Source organism: Myodes glareolus, chromosome 9 (genome assembly GCF_982192425.1).
Source record: "Myodes glareolus chromosome 9, mMyoGla1.1, whole genome shotgun sequence".
Classification (NCBI taxonomy): domain Eukaryota; kingdom Metazoa; phylum Chordata; class Mammalia; order Rodentia; family Cricetidae; genus Myodes; species Myodes glareolus.
Window position 1 is genome coordinate 12,895,933 of NC_142034.1, and position 21,488 is coordinate 12,917,420.

At 42.7% G+C, this 21,488-nt stretch overlaps 1 protein-coding gene across 2 annotated transcripts; it reads right to left on the reverse strand.

Annotated features, from left to right (window-relative positions):
• Positions 1-2,988: 2,988 nt before the first annotated feature.
• Positions 2,989-20,904, reverse strand: Prkar1a (protein kinase cAMP-dependent type I regulatory subunit alpha). 2 transcript variants are annotated; one of them, XM_048446099.3, is made up of 11 exons: positions 20,765-20,904; positions 17,530-17,712; positions 12,650-12,820; positions 11,843-11,934; positions 11,599-11,660; positions 10,625-10,671; positions 9,847-10,005; positions 7,969-8,029; positions 6,766-6,887; positions 5,914-5,995; positions 2,989-5,197 (listed from the first exon to the last, which is right to left on the reverse strand). In XM_048446099.3, the coding sequence occupies exons 2-11, from the start codon at positions 17,704-17,706 to the stop codon at positions 5,025-5,027; spliced, it is 1,146 nt and encodes a 381-aa protein (XP_048302056.1). In that variant the 5' UTR covers positions 17,707-17,712; positions 20,765-20,904; the 3' UTR covers positions 2,989-5,024. The 2 variants fall into 2 exon arrangements, with proteins under 2 accessions (XP_048302056.1, XP_087765965.1); XM_087909839.1 differs by lacking the exon at positions 20,765-20,904 and adding an exon at positions 20,358-20,498.
• Positions 20,905-21,488: the final 584 nt, after the last annotated feature.

The window sequence follows — 21,488 nt, forward strand, 5'->3', positions numbered from 1 at the left end:
AGTTCAAGGCTAGCCTAGGCTGCATGAGGAAATGACACAGTGAAGTCAAAACTAATGGTCAACACCGAGGGGAAAATGGCAGCAAGTTCGGATCACACGGGTGAAGAGTCGAGTAAAAATAAATAGCTTTAGCAGGTTACTTTATCTTCTGATAAAAGCCAGAGGATCAAAAAGTATGAGGGTAGAAGGAAAAGGCAGCCCAAAGAGCAGCAAAATCAAGAACCAGAAATGGTCAGACCTCTACATCTGCGACAATGGGTGGCACTGTTTTGGTCTTCTGACTTGAGGGCTCCTGTGGTCCCGACTTGCCGGGAATTCTTAATCTTCCCCTCTACCTTCCAAGTGCCTGGGTGACAGGCATGAGTCACCATGCTTGTCTGCAATGGATGGTTCTGACTCATCCTAGCACCCCACATTACGGGTGCACAATTCCTAAATCCAGTTTGCTCAATAACCTTGCTTTTATTCGCCCTGAAGTCTTGCCATGTCCCAGACACTTTACCAGCCTGAAAAACACAGATTTGCAACCCTCCTGAATATGCATAACCCCCTGCCTCCAATGTGCAAGGAAAAGAACTAAGGCTCCCAAAAGATTAAAATCATATCATTTTGTGGTTTTGGGAAGTTTGTGAAGTTAAATTTGTTAGCTGTAAAGAAAAATTACGCTGGGCATTGTGACTCAAGCGAGCAAATCCCAGTCCTTGAGGGGCTGAGACAAAAGTGTGAAGTCTGGGTTACAGAAAGAAAAATAGGCAAAGCTCAGTTCTTTAACAGAGGAAGCTCGGTGCTGAAGACTCTCCCATCCAGGGAGGACCTTTCACGAGGCACCGCTTCCTATTATCAGCGTTTCTGTTCTCTCCATGGGAGAAGCACTAGGGAGTCACTGAAGAATGGGGAAGGGGTCCTTATGTTCAAAGAAGCAAGGGCTGAGACTTTCCACCAGTCTCAGGTGAGCTGCAGCCCGTCTCCAACACAACCTCCCTTGACGTACACTAGTTTCTGAACATTCTTGAAGAAAATTTCTGCTCTACTTTTCAAAACCCAAGTAACCGAATTTGTTCATAATCTGTTAAATAATGCTGAATAACTACATAGACTTTCACTTTTAAAATTCAAACTTTCTAACAACAACAAAAAACCCTTAAGACCAGCATTTTTCAAAATGCCAGAAAACAAAAGCATTCCACTCTCAGAGGGATCAAGTTCTACGGCTTGCTCATGCCCAAACATTGCTCAACTTCCCACGAAAAAGTATTCTGGGTCTGTGTGAAAACTTTCCATGCTACCACTAACAAGCCAATAAAACAGACGAAGGCTGTATGTTGTATGAACTGGTAGAAACCAGTTTGGAGGGATATACCACAGCATTCTCGAAAACCAGGCAATTTAGACCTCAAGATAAGCCAACTCTTTCGTAGGTAGCAGTTCAGTCCTACGAAACCTCTGGCCGCTAAACTGGCAGATTATTACTGCTCCTAGGAGAAATGCCAAGTTCGGCTCTGAGGATTCTCCAGGCAAATTCACCAGCTCAGTACTACAGAATCTCACCTTGTGTGGTCAAGTTGCATGTTTACACTGTTGGTCCTTTAACACTGCATCTGCCGACTCCACACTTTCACAGGAAGCTACGGTTTCTCACACTCGGGAACATGAGCCAACACATGAGCACTATCCTTAGGGACCTTTTAAATAGTGGTAAGCACGAAATCACGCCAAAAATGACACATTCACGATGGACTGCTGAAATGAGGCTGCAGATCCTTAAGGGCTGGGTAGGAAAGCGTGCACCCAAGAAGCACGTTTTCACTGCGCAGCTCAAGCTGCAGGCTGTATAGAGCTCAGGTCACGCTTAAATCTCAAGTCCTCCAAGAACGCTGCCGCTGGCGTAGTGATCTCAGGCTCACATTAAAATGTACCAAGCAGGCAAACCTGCAAACACGGAAGCCGCAGACCGGCTACAACTCATTGGGATTGACGAAGCTAAGAATAGAGAAAAGGCGCTCCATCTAGTGGCGACTTTTTAAAATCACAAAGATAGTCAATCTAGTTCTTAGACAAAACAAAAAAATGAACCCATGGATGGTTTTAGTTACAGGGAATCACGATGAAGTCACAGCTCTGGCTATGCCCAAAAACAAATTGTAGCTGTGTATGTAGACAAAAACGGTGATTCCTATAAAAATATCCCAAAATATAAGAAGGGATTTTTGGGGTTCACCATGACAGACATGCTGGAGGGCCAATTATAAAACAGCCAGTGTTCCTAACCACCTGAGAGTACACTGCCAGGGCCGAGAAAAAATTCACAAAGCGTCCAAGTACTTGTGGCTGGAGATAAACTGATACAAAGAACGGAAGAGAATCCCACTGTCGCTGTGCTACTTCAGTTTTAAAATGTCCGTGCAATGGCTATACGGAAGGATTAGATTATGCTGAGGACCGTTCGGCTGGTGGAAGGGAATTCTGAACCTGTACAAGGTACGCCTTACAAAGCAAAACTCGGGCACTGATGCTGGCTTCCCGGCATGTGCAGATCCCAGGTATCAATACCCTGAGTAACTCACTGGCTCACTCCTCAAACCTGAGGAGTAAACGTTAGAAACCAGGCTTGCTATGTGCAAGACAAACACATCTCTAAGTAGCTAAAGGGCAGATCTCACTAACCAAAGGTCTGCTGCTGCAGAAACCAAGTTTCTCAGCAAGCCTGTAATTCACAAGGCACACAGGTACCTTTTCCTGGGAAAGGAAAACCGTGACTTTGGACAGAATCTTCCTTTCGAAGCTTGCTGGTCAATCTGTCATGTACCCATGAACCCAGCAAGGTTTTGAGATCCACCCTTTGACAAACTGAATTGGAATGTATTTTTAAAAATAAATACTTTTACCAAACCACTAATCCCAAAATTCATGTTCATTCTTGCCCACTGAACTTCTCGAGAGGGGCAGAGGGAAAATAAGGAAAAGAAGAAAAACTGATTCATTTAAGAATTTAAATTATTTAATCTCTTTTATTCCATTACCTACCATTGAGACAGTCTTTAACAAAAGAACAGCGTATATTAGATTAGCACACCGTATATCAGACCACTGTCCCTTTGGCTATCTCCGCTTTCTCAGCAGATCCAAAGTCACTCATCCATCCAGAGATAATGGTGCCTGGAGTCCACAAAGACACAGTCTGCCAACCATGACTGCTGACTGATATTTAAATTGCACAATGATAAAGCTTTAAATGTGGTAATTTTTAAATTTAGACTTATCTTGAAAAGTCTAAGAGTGAAAACTACAAAGGGAGTAACCAGCAAGCTAGCATTTGAGTAGAACTCTCTAGAAAGCAGGGGTGTATCTCTGTATACAAGAACAAAGGGGATATATACACATGAAAATGCATTTTATGGCATTCTACATCATTCATTTAAGTACATTTTGGCATTTAAACAAATATCAAATTAAGCTTTAATCTAATAACATAATAATTTTTATTTTTTTAAATATAAAAAAGATAGCCAAACACAAAAGTACAGAAAACCCTCATTTAATATAGGTTATGAAAATTTTAGAAACAGCAACAAGGTAGCTTTTTACCCCACACTAAAATCTAAATGAAACTTCTTTCCCAAGTCAGTGACAACCTAAAAGCTTTTCAAGCTATCAAGAAAAAAAAATGAACCAATTAAGTTAACTGGGAACGGGTAGGAGGGGCTTACTGAACAGAAGCACTGGCACGCACACGAAAAATGCTTGTAGTCACTCCCATACAGAACCCGACAATGCACATAAATCACAACGTGCCTAGTAACCAACTGTGAAATTCTGTTTAAAAAATAACAGTAATAAAAATAAACTGTTGGGTTATCATTGGAATAATGTAACACATAAGGCTGGAAAATACTGAAATACAGTGAAGACTCAAACACAAGTTTACTTTAAAAAAAAAAAACGCACAAAGACACACACAAACAAAAATTCATAAAGTTTACCAGAGAAATTCAAGGTTAGACAGGAAAAGGCAGGACCCTCAACAGGATGGTCTGAGCCATCCTACCCACCCTCATTAACATAAACCAGGGAGAGAGACTACCTCAAGAACAAAGTTTCCTGTCTGTGGACACCTGACCCCACCCACCTTCAGCAACACTGCCTCCACTTCTTTATCTGGGGCTTGTCCTGTCTCTGTCTATTCTCCCTAAATCCAATCTCCTAGAGTCAGTGACTGCGGGCCACTCACACCAGTTAGCACAGTTAACAGGGTGTAGCCCTCAATTCTCACTCACAGTTCTGCACATCATCATCAGTATTTGGCACCAGCTGGATGAGTAGCTACCATCAGAGTCTGTGAGCTGAGACAGATGGAGTTGTCACAACCCAGCAGTTGCCATCGACAACTTGTTTCAAACGTAAAAGGCAGGTACAGTCAGTCACATCAAATATTTTGGGACTGGAGAAGAAACACTAGCAATATACAAACAAAACCAGGCTGATGGGGCTGCACTAGTTTCTGTCTGGTAATTAGCAAAACATGGGCATTTCCCACACTTCAACTAGTTGAATTACAGGCAGATGTCTTTCTACTGTACTAGGATTTTCTTATAACCATTTTTTAAAGGTTAAAAATCATTTATTCTATAAAGAAATACAGCAAACATGGCCACAGTCTAAGTATGTCACTTGTGTCATATGGAAATGGAAATTTGTGTCACTTAAAACCCCTGCACTGTTATTACGTCATTATGGTAACTCACTGGTGCAGGACCGCCCTCACCAAAAAGCATGGCGCTCACTGCCCAGGTGGAACACTAGCACTGCACAGAGAGAAGCGGTAAGAGCCAAGTCCATAGAACTCTCTATTTATTTGTGAATGAGCATTCAGTTAATGCTCCAAATGAAAAAATGGTGCAATAAAGCAACTTGTAGTATAAAGAGACAGAAGCTGTGAAGCCAGTGGCCACTTGGCGCTGCGGAGAGAGAGAAAGCAGTCTGCAGGAGTGAAGCATGGACGGGGAAGAGAGGCACAGAGGCGGGTCTCAGACGGACAGCGACACAAAGCTGTTGTACTGCTGGATGTTTCGCTTGAGGATATCTGAGCATGGGCCAAGGACACGCTCAAACCGAGGCCGGTCCAGCTTAACACACTTCAAAGGGCCACGTGCAACCACTGTGGCAGCCCGGGGACGATTCATCAGCAGGGCAATTTCACCTGGAAAAGAGACGAGCCATGACTAAGACCAAACCAACAGCTATGGAAGCCATTTCCTTAAAGGGTCCACTTCTGAGAAAGAGAACAAAGATTTACCTTTCTACTAACTTAAGAAGCCACACAAGAACTGCTTATTAAAAATACTGCCAATTACCGGGTAATAAAGTCCTTATAGTCAGTCATGCCTACAGTTCATGCCCCAACACTCAAGGGGCGAAGGCAGATGGGAAGACGACCAGCAGCTGGAAGCCAGCCTTACTGTACAGTGAATTCCAGGCATCCAGGCTACATAAGACACAGGTGTGAGTTTATGTGTCCCCATGCCCATCTATTAACTGAGTGAAGTTAAATCTTACAGTATTTCTCTGAGAACAAAAGAGTATAGGTTAAGAAATCTAGCAGGCATCATGACTATCATCCCAACACTTAGGAGGCTAAGGCAGTAGATCTAAAGAGGGGCAGCCTGCACTGTTATCTGAGGCCCTATCTCAAAAACAAAGGCAGGGCATGGAGGTGTATACATTTAATCCCATCACTCTAGAAATAGAGGCAGGTGGATCTCTGTGAGTTTGGGGGGCAACCTGGACACAGGGTGAGTTACAGGAAAGATTCAGATTCAAAAATAAGTAAATAAGTAAAAAAGAAACTCAAAAATAAATTATGGAAAACTAAGAGATACTTAATCCATGTATTTGTTGTCAAGAAGTTTAACATACCGAAATAATCAGAAGGCCCCAGTCGTCCCACTTCAACAAACTCCTCGTTTTCTGACCGACGCTGCAGCACAGCCGCTGTGCCCTGTAATAACATCAGCACGAAGCTAAATAGATGCTTCCTAACCAAGGGAAATGGAAAGATCCTGTGCAATCTCAGCTACTCTGCAAAGGGCAGAGAGGACTCAGCAGTTATTTCAACCTGTCTGTGGACTTATGGTCAAAGATCAAAGAGGAGTCATCACGTTACCCTCTCCTCTCCCACACTTCCAACCCTGGGATTTCCGTTTAACCAGCATCCAACTATCAAGGTTCTAATCAAGCTCAAGCACTTAAAACAGAGTCAGGTTAGTAAATTTTATGGAAAGGTCCAAGCCCAAGCTTGCTGTGTCTTTTGAAAATAAAATGTAAGACTATCACACTCAAGATTCATGCTTCCATGGCTGCATGTGCAGTGTAACAAGAGTTCTGTCTCTGAAGATGCTATTTGGGCCTGCTTAGCAAGCAGGATTATAGGTAAATCTATTTCAGATAACACTAATTGTAGAATTGCAAATCATTACCCAATAGACTATACACTTGAGTTTTAAACAACAATGGTTCAGAATCATACTATGGTTGAGGGGAGTTTTAGCATGGTAAAGAATAATATCACCTATTGTGTTTAAAGCACTTCCAGAATTCTGACTCTATTCTTTTAAAACTGTAGCAGCCTAAACACAAAGTTATATTCCGAAGTAAAAGATAATTATAAAATGAAACTGTCAGGCAGTCTTAAAACTAAACTATGAATCAGATCAGCTGTACTCCCTCTAGGTGAACAAAACTATCAGGAGTCAAATGCAAGCTCTGTACCTCTAATATAATGAAGAACTCATCCCCTGGTTCTCCCTGCACCACAATCTTCTGTCCATCTTCAAACTGAACAGGCTCCAATGCATCAGCCACTGTGAGACGCTCCCACTTGTCCAGAGACTCTGGAAGACAAGAATCCAGATTTTCTCCATGTATTTGGAATTCTTAAAAATAATAAAATTTAAGTAAAAGCAAACTCTACAGAGATACAACCAAATAGCACCCCCACTTGACATCCCAATAGGACTGCTCTAGGTGCTTAGCAACAGCCCCGTCTTCAGTCACCGCTGTCTCCGCAGGACGACTTTCCTCTAACTACAGATGGTACTCAGAGTCTTCCTTTAACTCTAGTTAGCTTGTATCAATGGCATCCCATGGCAAAGGGCTAAGAAAATGCAATTCTGAACATTAGCATCAAGTACAGCAAACCTACAAGTAAGTAACCAAAGTAATACCTTCCCCACACACCACTCCAAAGGTTCAAAGAAGTAACTTATTCATTTAACCCCTCAACTCAGTTTACCTTGTGAGCAACAAGGAGCGAGAAAGTAACTTTTGTTCCCAAAGACCCAACTAATGTTCAAAACACTAAAATAAAGGACAAATAAGGCAAGAAAGTCAAATAAATCACTGTAGCAAAACAACATCAGATTGTCATCTGGGAAAAATGACCTCCCACACCCCACACAGGACAGGTTTTAACATCCCCCAGTCTATGTAAGAAAATCTCAAGAAGTATGTCCAATTAATCTGCTCATTTTCGAATTTCAACGGGTCTGAATCTTTTCAAAAGAGACCAACAAAGATATCTAACTTTTCTCAGACAAAACCCATTCCTGGACAGCAGGACAGAAGCTGAGGCAGGAATAACTGTGAACGTCCAGAGCACAATGGACCCTGAGAGCTTCCTGCTCCTGTAAAAGGAATGAGCAGCATCTATACCACCAGAAAGCCTTTTCCAGGTCTAATTACAGGGTTTGTCATGTATTAGCAAATTAAATGAATACACGTTAAAATTACTGTTAATTTAGAAAACCTTTCAGCACTGATAAAATTACACATGTTCATGTTTAGCAAAAGCAAACAAAAACATGTATGAAAATACATATGAATGAGCTTGAAGACGTATGTCATGTATAAAGCTATGCTAAGTATCACAAATTCTCCAATTTATCAATTCTTCATATAATTTTCCAAACTCACCTAAAATAGACACTTTACTAAGGAATTCTTCATACATCTTCCTCTTTCTCAGAGTGCTTCCCTGTTTAAAAAAAAAAAAAAAGGCAAGTCCAAAAGAGATGCAATTATCACATAACACTGCAAAATAATCTAACTTTCATTTTGCACAAACGAGAAAAACTAAACACAAAGCTTGCTACTGTTGTTTCTTGACTCAGGACTGTTCCTCTGTTCTGAAGAATGAGCTCCTGTGCATCTCCGCACAAAGCTGTTAGGATCTAAGGCAGCATCAGGTGTGCAGCCCAAGCAAGGACACAGTTCTATCAAGGTGAAATGCCAAGCAGCTCTCCAAAAAGCCAGCTAAGCACCTAATGCATGACAACAGTGTAGCTGACTATCTCCTTCCCCACAGACTGCAGGCAGGGAGCAGACTACTGTCACCTACAGTGAGAAAGGCAGTCCTAATGAAGGATCTCATCTAAGACAAAGTTTACTGGGTATAATTGGAAGAAAACAAGAATACTGTATGTGCTTAAGACAAACTTTGCACACAAGATAAATGACCCCAGTACTACTACATATACCTGTGTAAGTATGCACACAATGTACACACGTGCATATGACACACACCACCTGCCCGCCATAGCCACAGGTTCCACATCTGCAGTCAACTGCAGACAGAAATTTTTATGGGAGGAAGGGTGACACACTTGCTCAACAGGCAGACTTTCTTCCTGTTTCCTACAGAGTGTATTGATGATATATTAAACAATGTTTACTGTGTTTTAAACATCTCAGGCTAAGCTTGTGACGGTTTAGCGTATACAGACTATGTATAAGGATTATGTGCAAATAGTATTGTCATTTTAGATAAGAGACTTGAACATTCGTTCATAGGTTTTAATGCACATAGAATAGAAAACCGAGGGAGGGGGGGAGCCTGCAGCTAAGGAGCTAATGAAAACGGACAGAAGCCAGGGGAGGAAGAGTCAGGTTTCTGCAGCAGTGTGGCTGCTGCAAAGCTGCCCATGCACCACCGTGAATTCCAGCAGCATTAACGAGACTCAGTGGAAAATGTATGCAGAGGTGAGAGAGGGACAAGACTCCCTCTCTCTCAGGTATAGGACTATGAAATTGTCAAAAAATAAGGAAAAACATTTTAAACAAAAAGAAATCCACAAAGACTTCAAAACACAAAAGATGGCATATTTTAAAAAATTATGTGTATGTCTGAGTCTGGGTTTGTGCACACGAGTGCAGTGCCCATGCAGTTAAGAATAGGGCATCAGATCCCCTGGAGCTGGAGCTGCAGGTGTTTGTGAGCTGCCTGATATATGAATCAAAACTTGGGCCTGCTCCAAGAGCAGTACACGCTCTTGATCACTAAGCCATCTCTCTGCAGCCCCAGACTGTATCTTCAAACAGCCATATGAGCACCAGGAACTTAAAAAAACATCAGGATCATTCACTGGTAATTAAAACATCTAAAGTTCCTGTGAGCAGAATGCCTCCATGGCCTTACTGCTTTGATAGTTCCTCTAAGAAGGCAGCATGCACTTACTATTGATAACCCTGTTTCAGTTGAGAAAAGATGACTTTCTGAATGACTTTAAATGATCACATGCACTTAAAACAATCCAGTGGGCAATCTAAGGGGGGTAATTTTAAGTAAGATTCACCCACTAGCAGATTGCTAAAAGGAGCTGACCGTTACCTACACACACAAGTTTCTCTGGTTACTCCTGACCTAACTTTTGTTTTACTAACCCTGTCTCAAGTGATATATTAACCTAAACACAAGACTATTCAACCATTAAAGGTAGGGAAAGCATTATTTTAACTTGGTGATAAAAAGGATCAGAATTCTAAATCACATTCTAAAAACTCACAGCCTCTTACCATGAGGATTCTCCGATAGCTGTCTCGGTCAATGCCCCACAGTTTCACATTTGTCTTTGCTTTGACAGTGGCTGCTCTAGGTGTTCCATAAATCAAAGCCAGTTCTCCAAAGCTCCCTCCTTCCCCAACACTGGTTGCCCATTCATTATTGACATAGACCTAAAATAAAAATGACAGCAAAAAAATGTTTCTATCTACATATACAAATGTTAGTTCTGACTTTTCCAGAAGGAAGAATTCTGAACCTGTTTTAAACAAGAGCATATATACTGCATATACATCTGCAGAACAGAGCAGAGCAAAATCACTAACAGTTCACAAGTTAAATGATCTGATACAGGTACCCTAGTGGATGCCAAGGACAATGTTCAGACACCATTAGTATCAAATGACACATTTACAGAAAGCTGTGCTGGGGCTTTATATGTATTAGGTCACTGAATTTCCTAACAATCTACGAGACTGAGGTGATTTCTATCCTCATTTCACTGGTCAAAAAAAACCAGAAATTTTAAAAGCTGTACTATCCATAGTGGAGCCCTGAGCTCCATAGGACACACACATTTTCAACTGCTACCCCAGTGAAAGTAGTGAATGATATGGATGGACAGGCAAGCCATCTATAAAAAGTTCGTGTCATAAAAAATACTTGACAAGTGTTGAGGGTATTGACTTATCAAGGCCATAATCATCTACCCTTGCAAACATGTTTATTGCTTAAAAATGAAAAGTTAAAAATCAAAATTATCAACATATTTTTGCTATTATTAAATCTTACATCCATTTCTCCTTGATCAATCACATAGAAGTTATCCCCTTCATCACCTGGAAGAGAGTAAAGAGTCAGATCATTAACAAAACAATCAAATTAACAAAACAATAAACGTGCGGGTAAATGCTAAGTGACTGAACTTAAGGGAAAAACAAGCAAGGTTTTCTCAAAAGACCAACATGAAATTAATCGCTCCTCCTGGTCATCTCCCAGTATCTTTTAAAACTGTACTTTAATAAAGCCACTATGGGAGCCATGAGACAGCTCTGTGTTTAAAGGCACCTACTGCCACATATGACAAGCTGAGTCTGATGTCTGGGACCCACATGCAGGAAGGAGAAACCAATTCCTTCAAGGTGTCTTCTGAGCTCCACAAACCAATGCTGTAGCACACACATGCACATGTGCACATACATATAGACAAAATAAATCAATAAAACGTCATTTTAAAAACGTTCAGCCACTTACACATGAAAGTTAACTGCTATGATGTACAAATACAACAAACAACTCAACAATAACAAAAGGTTAGGCTGCCACAAAATGGGGAAAGGTTTGGCTTATGAAAATCCATGAAAATGTTAAGAATAAGAAAACAAAATATTCAACAGGTAAGATTCATGTTAGTCTACATGGGCAAAATGGTTAAGATTCTGTGGGAGGCACAGAACCATATAACAGATGGGTTACGTGATGCAGACTGTGGGCGATTTTGCTTATTTATTTAATCTTAAAACCAATAAAAAGAACATGTGACTTACTGTTCTCAAATTCTATACAAAATACAATGACATCATAGGCATTCCCTTTAATAGTGAAGTTATCAGAAATATTAATCCCATAGAGAAAGCATTACTTTTAATTTAGAGACTTGTTTAATGAAGAAGAAAATGCAAAAGATGAACAGACTCCAATAAAACAAAAAGCGCGCGCCTCATCTCACCTCCTTTCCTATAACCACAATGCACAACAGCCCTTACCTTGTTGAATAACCGTCTCTCCAGCAATAAAGGAGACTGGAAACATGGCATCAAAAATGTCACTGCAGGACAGAAGAGGCCTGGGTTAGACTTCGCAGGTCTCATCTACAGATTTCATCAAACAATCTTAGCATTAAAGCTCTCAGAGTCTCAGTTTTGTCAGTTGGGCCTAGAACTTGCAACAATGACAAAAGTTTGGTACCACCACTCCACTGGGAAAAGTGTAACAAGTACCTGCACCTACCTTCTCTCATTATCATCAAGGTGTGAAAACAGCACATTCTTTTCGATGGCTTTGGCCAAAGCAGCCATTGTCTTATAGTCTTTTGGTATAACCTAGAAAAATATCAAAGGCCAAATGACAACCTAGAAACCAAAGACATTTCATGTGTACATCTTGCATTTCAATTAAACAATCATGCCCCATAATGGTATCTAAACCAGGCTATTTTGAGTTAAATATTTTCACCACAATACACCTGTATGATTCACAAAGTACTCAATAAATACTGATTAATCCCCTTGCCTAGAGCCAGGCTTATATTTAAAGGTCAGTACTTGATTCCAAGCTAACAAAATTCCAAGTTACACCAAAAACACCTAGACCAAGATCATTATTCTGAGGCAAAACTAAGTATTTGTGAACTGTGATCATACAGTGTTGCTGGTTTCACAAAACCTAACTCAATGTTGGCAGGCTATGAGGAAGAGCGGAGCAGGATGAATGCAACTTGTAGGATAAAGGTTAAAAGCCAAAATATGAATTACATGGTGTCATACCCTTACCCTAACCAGGCTGACAGCATGAACTAAGAGAAAAAGGAGTACTGCCCGCTTCTGCTGCAAGCATGGGACTCGGCAAAGCCTAAATGCAATTACTCACTGGTTTATAATCACCACTTTCTCTTGAGGAGCTATTACGTCTGTTCCCAAGTGCCAACAACTGCGTCTTTGTCTTTCTTTGAAATAGATTATGTACTCATCAAAGGAACAGAGCTGACAACAAGGTGGGCCTCAGAAACAGCTTCCAGCATGTAGACATCAAAACTACCTTTCTAACATAGGATGCAGCATCTTCCTCTGTGTAAACCTCAGCACTGATAGCACCACGGCGCCGACGGCCCTTCACCACTGGGTTGGGAGGAGGAGGAGAGATTTCATCCTCCCTGGAGTCGGTGCGCGTGCCACTCTTCTGTAGATACTGAATCTGTTTTGCCTCCTCCTGAAAGAAAGTTGTTTTTCAGAATCTGAAAGCTGGTACTCTCAAATCCCAGTGACAGCCCAGCTCACTTCAAACCTACTCCAATACCAACAAAAGAACAAGTCAGTTTCAAACGGGGGTGGGATGAAGCACACAACAAAGTAAAATCTAAGAAAAATCACTCCAGGACGGTTACTCAGAGTGCCACGGCACACTTTATTAGTGGCAACGCCATTGGTGCTTCTTGAGCCAAGTCACATGAAAAGTGACAAGGACTTCTTATCTACTCGACCTCTTACTAAAAAAAGTTCTTGGACCTGAAGGGAATAAAATAAGAATGTTATCTTCTAGTTCTTCACTCATTTCATCCATTCTTTGACTCTTCAAAACATCTTTCAAATTCAAATCAACTTAGCAGTAAGCATATTATTTAAAATAAAAGTGACATACACACAAAAAAAGACGAATAAAACACACCTTAAGACAGTCATTTCTTGTCTCCTACATTCCTACCCTGCCTCTGGCAAACAGATCAATTCAAGGACTCCATACATCTCAAAAGAAGGCAAGAACTGTGACTACCGAGGGACCAGCAGAGCCGGAGTTCTAGTGAAGAGTTATCAAACCAGAAAAAAACACAATGAAAAACAAAAATATATCCATGAGTGTATTTTACTATAAGTACACTTACTTCTTAACTTAGTATTCTAGTAATTCTGCTTCTAAAAGTCTTAAACAAGCTTATGTGTGAAGTGACATCTATACAGAAACATTTCTTCTGACTAGTTTTTTTTTTGTTTGTTTTTCAAAATAAAACGTCGGAAAAACAAAATGAAGATCAGTGGCAAGGGTTACACTGTACTCATACAACTGGGTGTCACCCCTGTGTTAGCCGGTGTGTTAGCTCAGGCAGTCAGGTGCTTGAGCAAGCATAAAGTCCTGAGTTTATACCTTCCAAAATCCCTTGAAAAAGAGACACGGCACAAACGTGTAACCCCAGCACTGGGGAGAAGACAGTACCAGCTCACTGAAGATCCGGGGCAAGGCGAGACCTGTCTCAAAAATACAAAGCAGATGGCTACTAAGGAATGGACCCAAAGGTTGTCTTCCGTCCTCCACACACTTACCTACATAAACACATACAAACACACATACACAAAGAAATGAATGTATCTGTAAACGCCCAGAGATTATCTCCGGAACACTGGCTACAACAGAGGCAATAACGGGTGGGGAAGACCTGTCATTGTGAACCCTTCTATACTGGCACAATTCCAATCTGTGACTCATTTAAAACTTTGCACATTTTAGAAAACTACTCTCATTTCATTCAGGTAATTCTAGTAACTAACAAGACCTTCCTATTCCACATTAGGACAGAACTACAAAACTCACCTAAGTTAAAGTATAAAAGCACTGAAAAAAGATCTACCCCTCAAACTAGTCTTTGTCATTTCGGAAATTTTTCATTTAAAAATTCACAAATGAGGGGCTAGTGAGATGGCTGGGCTGGTAAAAGGCCTGACATGCCAGCATGAGGACCTAAGTTCAGATCCCCAAGACTTAAGTGTGGGTACACACATCTTAGCAAACAAGCAGATCCCTTTCGCATTTACATCAGCCAGTCTAGCCAGCAAGCCAATCAGTAAACTCCAAATTCAGTGAGAGCTCCTGCTTTGAAAGATAGAGTACTTGACATCAATCTCTGGCCTCTACATGCATGCATACACGCACATGCACCCACTAACATACACTACATACACAAACTTTATATACTACATATACATGCCTCACAAATGAGGTATCATTCGGGACTGTATTCTAGTTAACCAAATTTTAAAGAGAATTCTAAAGTAACAAACACATTCTGATTTTAAGTCTTGTGGATTCTAGTGCGTCTATAAAACAGCAATCTGAATATAACCTAATCTCGATGACTCAGACATTACTGAAATCATCAATTTCTAGTATGTACAATGACATATTTTTACAGCCTCATTTTGCTACTGTCAGTCAGCTATGAGTCTCTCTTGGCTCTGAATCTATTTACTGGTTAGTAATTTTCCTAACTCTTCTGCATACACTCTGCACTAAACTGAGCTTAAAACTCTCAACTCTTAGGTTCAAATTTGTTTCCACCAACTCTTTTAATACGTTTTCCTAAGTATCTGTTTTTCCCTTTCCTTCTCTTCTTTCTTTGTGAACAAGCTTCCCACCCCAAGACTTGAGGCTTGGGCACATGATTTGCTTGGGCCACAGTTTGTAAGTGGACATGTCGTACCATGCACGCTATTGTGGTTTGCCTCTAGAGGCCTTGGATTTTTATTCTTTCTCTGCCTTGAGATCAACAAGCCCTAGATAATGGCTGTTCTTTCCACTCAGAGAGAGAAAGAGAAACACAAAGACAAGATAGGCACATGACCAAAAAATACACTGAAATTCCAGGGCTACATGTTGTGGCTGCAATTACCTAACTCCTAGGATCACAGCCTTAGCAAAATGGTATCAATACCAGCTTACACATCTAAACTAATGGGAAAGAGACAAGACTCGTGTCTCTGGTGTGTGTATGTGTGTGTCTGTGTGTGGTACTTCACAAAGTATTTAGTAAACAAGAGACATTCAACAGTAGTAGATACCACGCCTCTTATCCAGCAGAAAGGCAAAGTCCTAGTAAATACAGGCATAAGAGGACTCAGGTTCCAGGCACAATGGTCTGAACTAAAACGCAGCAGTCTCCATTGACTAACTCTATTCTTTCTGTGTATTTCTCCTGAAGGCACTGCAGGTTCCAGAAACATAACCCCTAGTTAACAGGGAAGGAGAGTTCATTTTCAAGACATAAAAATACATGATATATGAAATAACAACTTTGTTAAAAGGTCAAAAATCTAGTTAATTAAAAAACCAAGTGGAACGTTATATATATATATATATATATATATATATATATATATATATATTCAACTCTGGCAAGTCGACAAAGAACCTCAACATAGAAGAAAGACGTTTTCTAATGTAACTTACTGAGGGAGGAAGGTCCATGCACATTAATTCTACAATCCCATCCAAAGAAAAACTACAATAACCATTGTGGCTTTCCACCTTGGTTAGTCCTTAAACACTCCTGTGGTAAATTCAGGCTTTGAAATTAGTGTCGCGCACTCAACACTTCCTATAAAAAGATAGGCACTTAATGTCTCACCGACTTAATCCTCTCATTTGATTCTACTGATGTCCAAAGAAGAGGGATCGCCTTACCGTGACCCATTTCAGAACCAGATCTCCAGGAACACGCTTGACTTCAAAATAGAGCACACTCCTGGCAAGTATGTCTATTATTTAGTGATTGCCTAAGTAAGAGAAAGCCAGCATTTCTACTACAAACCCAAGGTGGCAAGATTGTATTCAGAGGGACTTCTTAGCAGTTTTCCTTTCTTCCCCTCAGTCTAATCATTTTGAGCAATAGCATTTTAAAGGTTTCCAAGGAAATAGTGTAAAATACCTGCTTACTGGCTACTCAAATACTTCTTCAGATGCATATTCTTTTACGTAGAAACTTCAACAGTAAGAAACTGCCCAAACCAATGTGAATATTGCAGATATTTCTACTATACAATCAGATATTAAACATGCTATCAGAGAAATGAGTCCCAGTATACTGAACCTCTTCAAAACTTGAATATGCATAGCAAAGTGGCACATTCACCCCCCAATGATTTACAGAAGCAAAGCAAATCAACTACTGATCACACTGGGTAAACCAAACTTTTATATGCATCATCTCTTGAGGAAAGGGTGCAGAAGATCCTAGATGCAAAATTGCAATTCTGCTTAGAAATGCACTTCCTGGAGGCTGAGGAGAAGGCTCGGTGGTAGGAGCACTGCTGCTCTCTGCAGCGGACTCAGGTTCAGTTCCCAGAACCCACACGCTGGCTCACAGTCATCCACAGTTCACGCTGCAAGGGATCTGACACCCTCTTCTGTCCTTGGTAGGCACCAGGCAAGCATGTAATGCACACACATTCATTCGTTTAGGCAAAATATTCATCCACTTAAAAATAAGTAAATCTATTTTTAAAAGAAAAAAATGTACAACCTGTGTGTCTGTGGGTCACAGTGACCCACACAAAATACAAATGCAACAACACAGAATAAAAAAATCAAATTACATACTTTCTGGGAAACAAGTCCTAACCAAAATTATAACTATGGTAAAACTGACAGTTACAAATCTTCACCTTCCCACCATACAGCTGATTTGTCTATCTAACAATAAACAGGAGTTCAGAATTTATTTTGATTACACCACCCCAAACTAGATGCGGATGTGTGACTGTAGCTTTAAGGGTGGGAGAAACTAAAAGCTCGCCTCTTTCTTGAAGAGCACCAAGTGCTTTTAACTACTTCTCAATTCATTACCTATCATACCACATTTGATTGACTCTACCTGGTAAAGTCAATTTTAAATATTATTTATTTAAAATAGTCAAAACCAACTGTTTGGAAACCCTTTAATAGCCAAAAAAACAGTATCGATTCAATTTGTAATAGATTCTGATTAAAATTACTAAGAAATCCTTCACTGTATGCTAATCAGAATTTCTGTTAGACTTCTCATTTGGTCAGAATTCCTCTTCTCCCAAAAGGTACAATCAGCGACACCCAGAAGCATTAAACCTAACAACAACTGCCATGGTCATCGCATATCTCCCCTCATTTATTTTTACCTTCTCCAGCCTCTCAAAGTATTCCCGAAGGAATGCCATGGGTCTCTCGGGTCGAGCTGTGCACAACTGCACAATCGAATCCTTTAGCAGGGCCTGGATGTTGTGCTTCTGAACATAGATCTCACATTCCCGGAGACTCCGCTCTTCCTCACTGGCGGTAGTACTGCCAGACGCCATGGTTCTCTAGGAGGAAAAAGCAAGGGTGTGCTAGGTAAGCTATAAAGTACAAACGCAAATTTGGCCTGTGACTTATTAAATTCACTAAGACAACAGATTCATATCAGCCTTTTCCCTACTCAATAGAGTATTAGAGGAAGTGTGGACTGGAATATAAAATATGTACAGAATTTGAATTCTTCTAAATAGGCTTTCATTTAGTTCCTACTGTTCAATCTGAGCTCAGTAAGCACAGTCAGAGAAGACCCTTAGCTCCTGTGAGGAAGCATGAGCCAGTATGCCCTGCTGAGCAAGCAAGGCAGTGCTGAGCACTGAGGCCTTAAGGGAATTTCATTCAGTAATAGTCTTGCAAAAGACATCATGATGATGACGTGGGAAATGTGTAAACGGTAAACAGGACAGAGAATTACAAGGGCGCACAGGTCGGCTCTAAGTGAAAGCACAGAGCACGGTGAAGAACATCTGAGATTCCCCTGTGCACACCTCCCATCCCTCGGGCACAGCTAATGTCACACAGCAAACCACCAGGGCAAAAGAGCCGATTAGCCAAGTATTAGCGGAATCAAATTTTCTGAAACACAAAAGAAGCTTCGGGTGCCTTTTCTCAGCAATCTTTCACTCCACTATCTTTCACTAAACTCCAGCCCTAGATGGTAATACAATTACAGTGGAAAGAGTTGAAAAGGTTGTGCTACAAGAAAATAAACTCTAACAAGCAAACTAAGATTTCCTTCATCTGGACAGGAATATGCTAAAATACACTGGTCTGAAGCTTGCAGGATGGCCCAATAGATAAAACTGCATTCCAAACTACATTAATGTAAAACAGAAACACAATAATGGGCAGTCAAACTGTCACAGAATTAAAAGCTTGGTACTTTGCAGTCATTCAGTTTTCCTCTTAATTACTAAGCACCTGAGATTAAAAGACTGACTCCTTCTCCTCTCTGCAAACCGCTTTTCAGATTAAATGTTCACAGACCGGTCAAGTAAACCTATGAACTTAAAAGAAACTGCAGGCTAAAGAACTACTTCAAAGTGCTACTTTGTTATCATTTTATTTTGACAACTGTCAAGATAAAGTCAGTAACAAGCAATTAACAGACCAGGAGAAAAGTCTGTGGCTTCAGGACAAGCGCACAAATTAGAAAGCACAGAGGCGGGCCCACTGTTATTTCAGGGAAGATTTTTCACTGTAAGATAGCATTTGTTCTTGCCCTGCTTCCAGGTCCGACAACCATAAGCAAGGAAGAATCTACTCCAGTGGAATTTTCTCCATTTCAAATACCGAAGGCCACCAGGATCGTGCAGAACACAGATCTTTTATGTTTCAAAGCAACGAGCCTTATTTCGAGAATGCCAGTACATGTACATTTAATTGATCAGAGAAATCGTTCTCAGATCTGGACTCCGGCTGGCAAAGATGGCTCAAGTGAGCCTAATGACTGGAAAATGGTTTATGCATTACAAAGACCAAAAAGGTGGCGCTGGTAACGACATACAAACACTCCCCCAAATTACTGCAGTCACCATGTCCAACCCCAAATAATCTAATTTTATGGCCTTAATATTTTTAATCGGGTATGTCCTAATTCCACACTTGGGTTTATTTTTTCAAAGCCCAACAACTAAGCTACCCTCCAAAACAAACACTTCAAAGCCATCACCACACTATGTGGGCAGACTCTGGAGGAAATTCTGTTCTGACGAAACTCTCGCTCTCAGAAGGGCTACGTTGGAAGACATATTTAAAACGCTCTGAGAGCCTGTTGCTTGGCCCCTGAAGGATGCCAAGGAACACCAACACGGCCTTGGGGGGGTCGTCATCTGGTTCCAGCTTTTTTTCCTCTGCTCAAGAAGCCTAACCACTGTGGCTCCCTCGAGTCACCGGCTGTCCCCGCACCCGTACTGAGCTCAGGGGTTAACAGGCGCCGCGTATTTTCAAGAGGGAGGACAGGAGAGTGCCCTTCACTTCACTTAGGCCACGGTCATGGGCACTGAATGCAGAAGGACGACCCCTCATCCCTCACCAGGCCGGAGGCCTCGGACGCCGAGCAGGAGGCCTGGGAAAGCTGGAGTAGGCGGTGGGGGGTGGAACTCGGGAAAGGAGAAGTGAAGAGGGGGACAAAGGGAAAGAGAGCGAGCCCGAAATCACCGAGTGGAGGGGGGACGAGCCCGCGAAGGGGAGGGGAACCAGGCGCAGAAATGACCGAGTGGAGGTGAAGACTACAGCCCAGCAACAAGACCAGAACGAAGAACCGTGGCGGATTCCGGTTAAAAATCGAGCTGTTGTCCTTCAGGAAGTGGGGGAGGGAGGACGAGCGCGGAGGCCGCCGGCGCGCGGGGGCGGAGGCGGCCGGGGAGCCGAGGGAGGCCCGAAGGCCGCGCGGGGCTGGGGAGACGGAGACGCGAAGGCCGTGGGCGGGACGGTGGGGGGGCACGGGTGGCCTAGGGTCCCGTGAGGAAGAGGGGGTGCAGATGCGACCCGGGAGTGCGAGGCCTGCGGCCGCCTCGGAGGCGCAGGGGGTGCGGCCGTCCCCCCGCAGCGCGCTCCCCGGGGCGCCATCTTGGCTCGCTCCCGCGCCTCCAGGAACGCGCGGCGGGGCATTGTGGCCGCTGGCTCCCGGAGCAGCCCGCGGGCCCGCACTCACCTGCGGACGGGCGGGTGGCGGCGCGGGCGGGACTTGCAACGGGGCGAGGCTGCCGGGGTACCGGGCGTCCTCAGGGTTCAGCTCGCAGCCTCACTCCACTCTGCGATAGCGGCTCGGCGACAGCTCCACCGGAAACGAGCCGACCGCGGCCAATCAGAGCTCGGCTGCTGACGTCAATGCGCCTCGCTCTGGCCAGAGCGGTTGCCTTGGCAACCTTAAAGGGGCAGACGCCTGGGTTCCTCCTTCCCCCACCCTTAGCCCGTCTTCTGGCTAGAATCGTTCACTTGCAACGCAGATATCCATCTTATCTCGTCGCGTGTGCACAACCCCTTCCTCGCTCCCATCTTTTCCTTCTCTTTCCGCAAGCCTAGTTTCTGTCCCCTTTCTTTCACCTGCCCCATCCTTACCTGTCTTTAGGTGTCTAGGGGCTCCTCAAGATTCTTCTGCGGTTCGGAGCTCTCAGCCTTTGTCCTCCTCGGTTCCTCTCACGTCTGCCTCTCTCACGCCTCTGCCTTTTCTCCCTCCCTTCAACCCCTCCTCCAGCTGACCCACGTGGGACGTTCTGGTGACAGGTGGGCGACTCCGCCCTGGGTCCTGTGGGGAGGGGGAGGGGATGCTCTGGACGCCGGGCAGGCGGGGAGATTCCTGCTGTTTTCCAGGCCCTAGAGGAGGCGGAGGCCCGGGCGGATCTGTCACAGCTGAGCGCAAACGGATGCTGGGATGCTCGTGGTGGACAGACTGCGCATCCTGAGTAGGCCCCGACCATAGCCCGGGCTCTGGACTCTGCCTGTCATCCGGTCCAAGAAATTTCAGCCCTTATCAAGCCTCTGCTTGGCTAATCTGACTGCTGTCATCAGCGGAGGCCCTATGGTGCCTACAGAAGCACAAGACACAGGAAAAGACTTCCCAAAGGAGATCTGAGTCCTGCTAATGCCCTTCAGATCATGTCTGATTGAGTGGTGAGCAGTCCAGGCGGGCAGATCGAGTCACTAACCACACAAGAAATCTCGACTGCAGGAAGAAAACAGGAGAATTTTGGAGAAAAGGCAACTCCGTTATTCCTCCAAAAGTATCTGAAAATGAAAGCAGGGGAGACAATTTCAGACATAATGAAGTTACATGAATAAAATG

Coding starts and splice junctions, on each gene's coding strand:
- Prkar1a (XM_048446099.3), bottom strand. CDS start 17,706: ATGGCGTCTGGCAGTACTACCGCCAGTGAGGAAGAGCGGAGTCTCCGG. Junction 11,935..12,649: donor CTGCATCCTATGTTAGAAAG/GTAGTTTTGATG, acceptor ATATTTTTCTAG/GTTATACCAAAAGACTATAA. Junction 5,996..6,765: donor AGTTCTTCATTATATTAGAG/GTACAGAGCTTG, acceptor ATGTTATTACAG/GGCACAGCGGCTGTGCTGCA.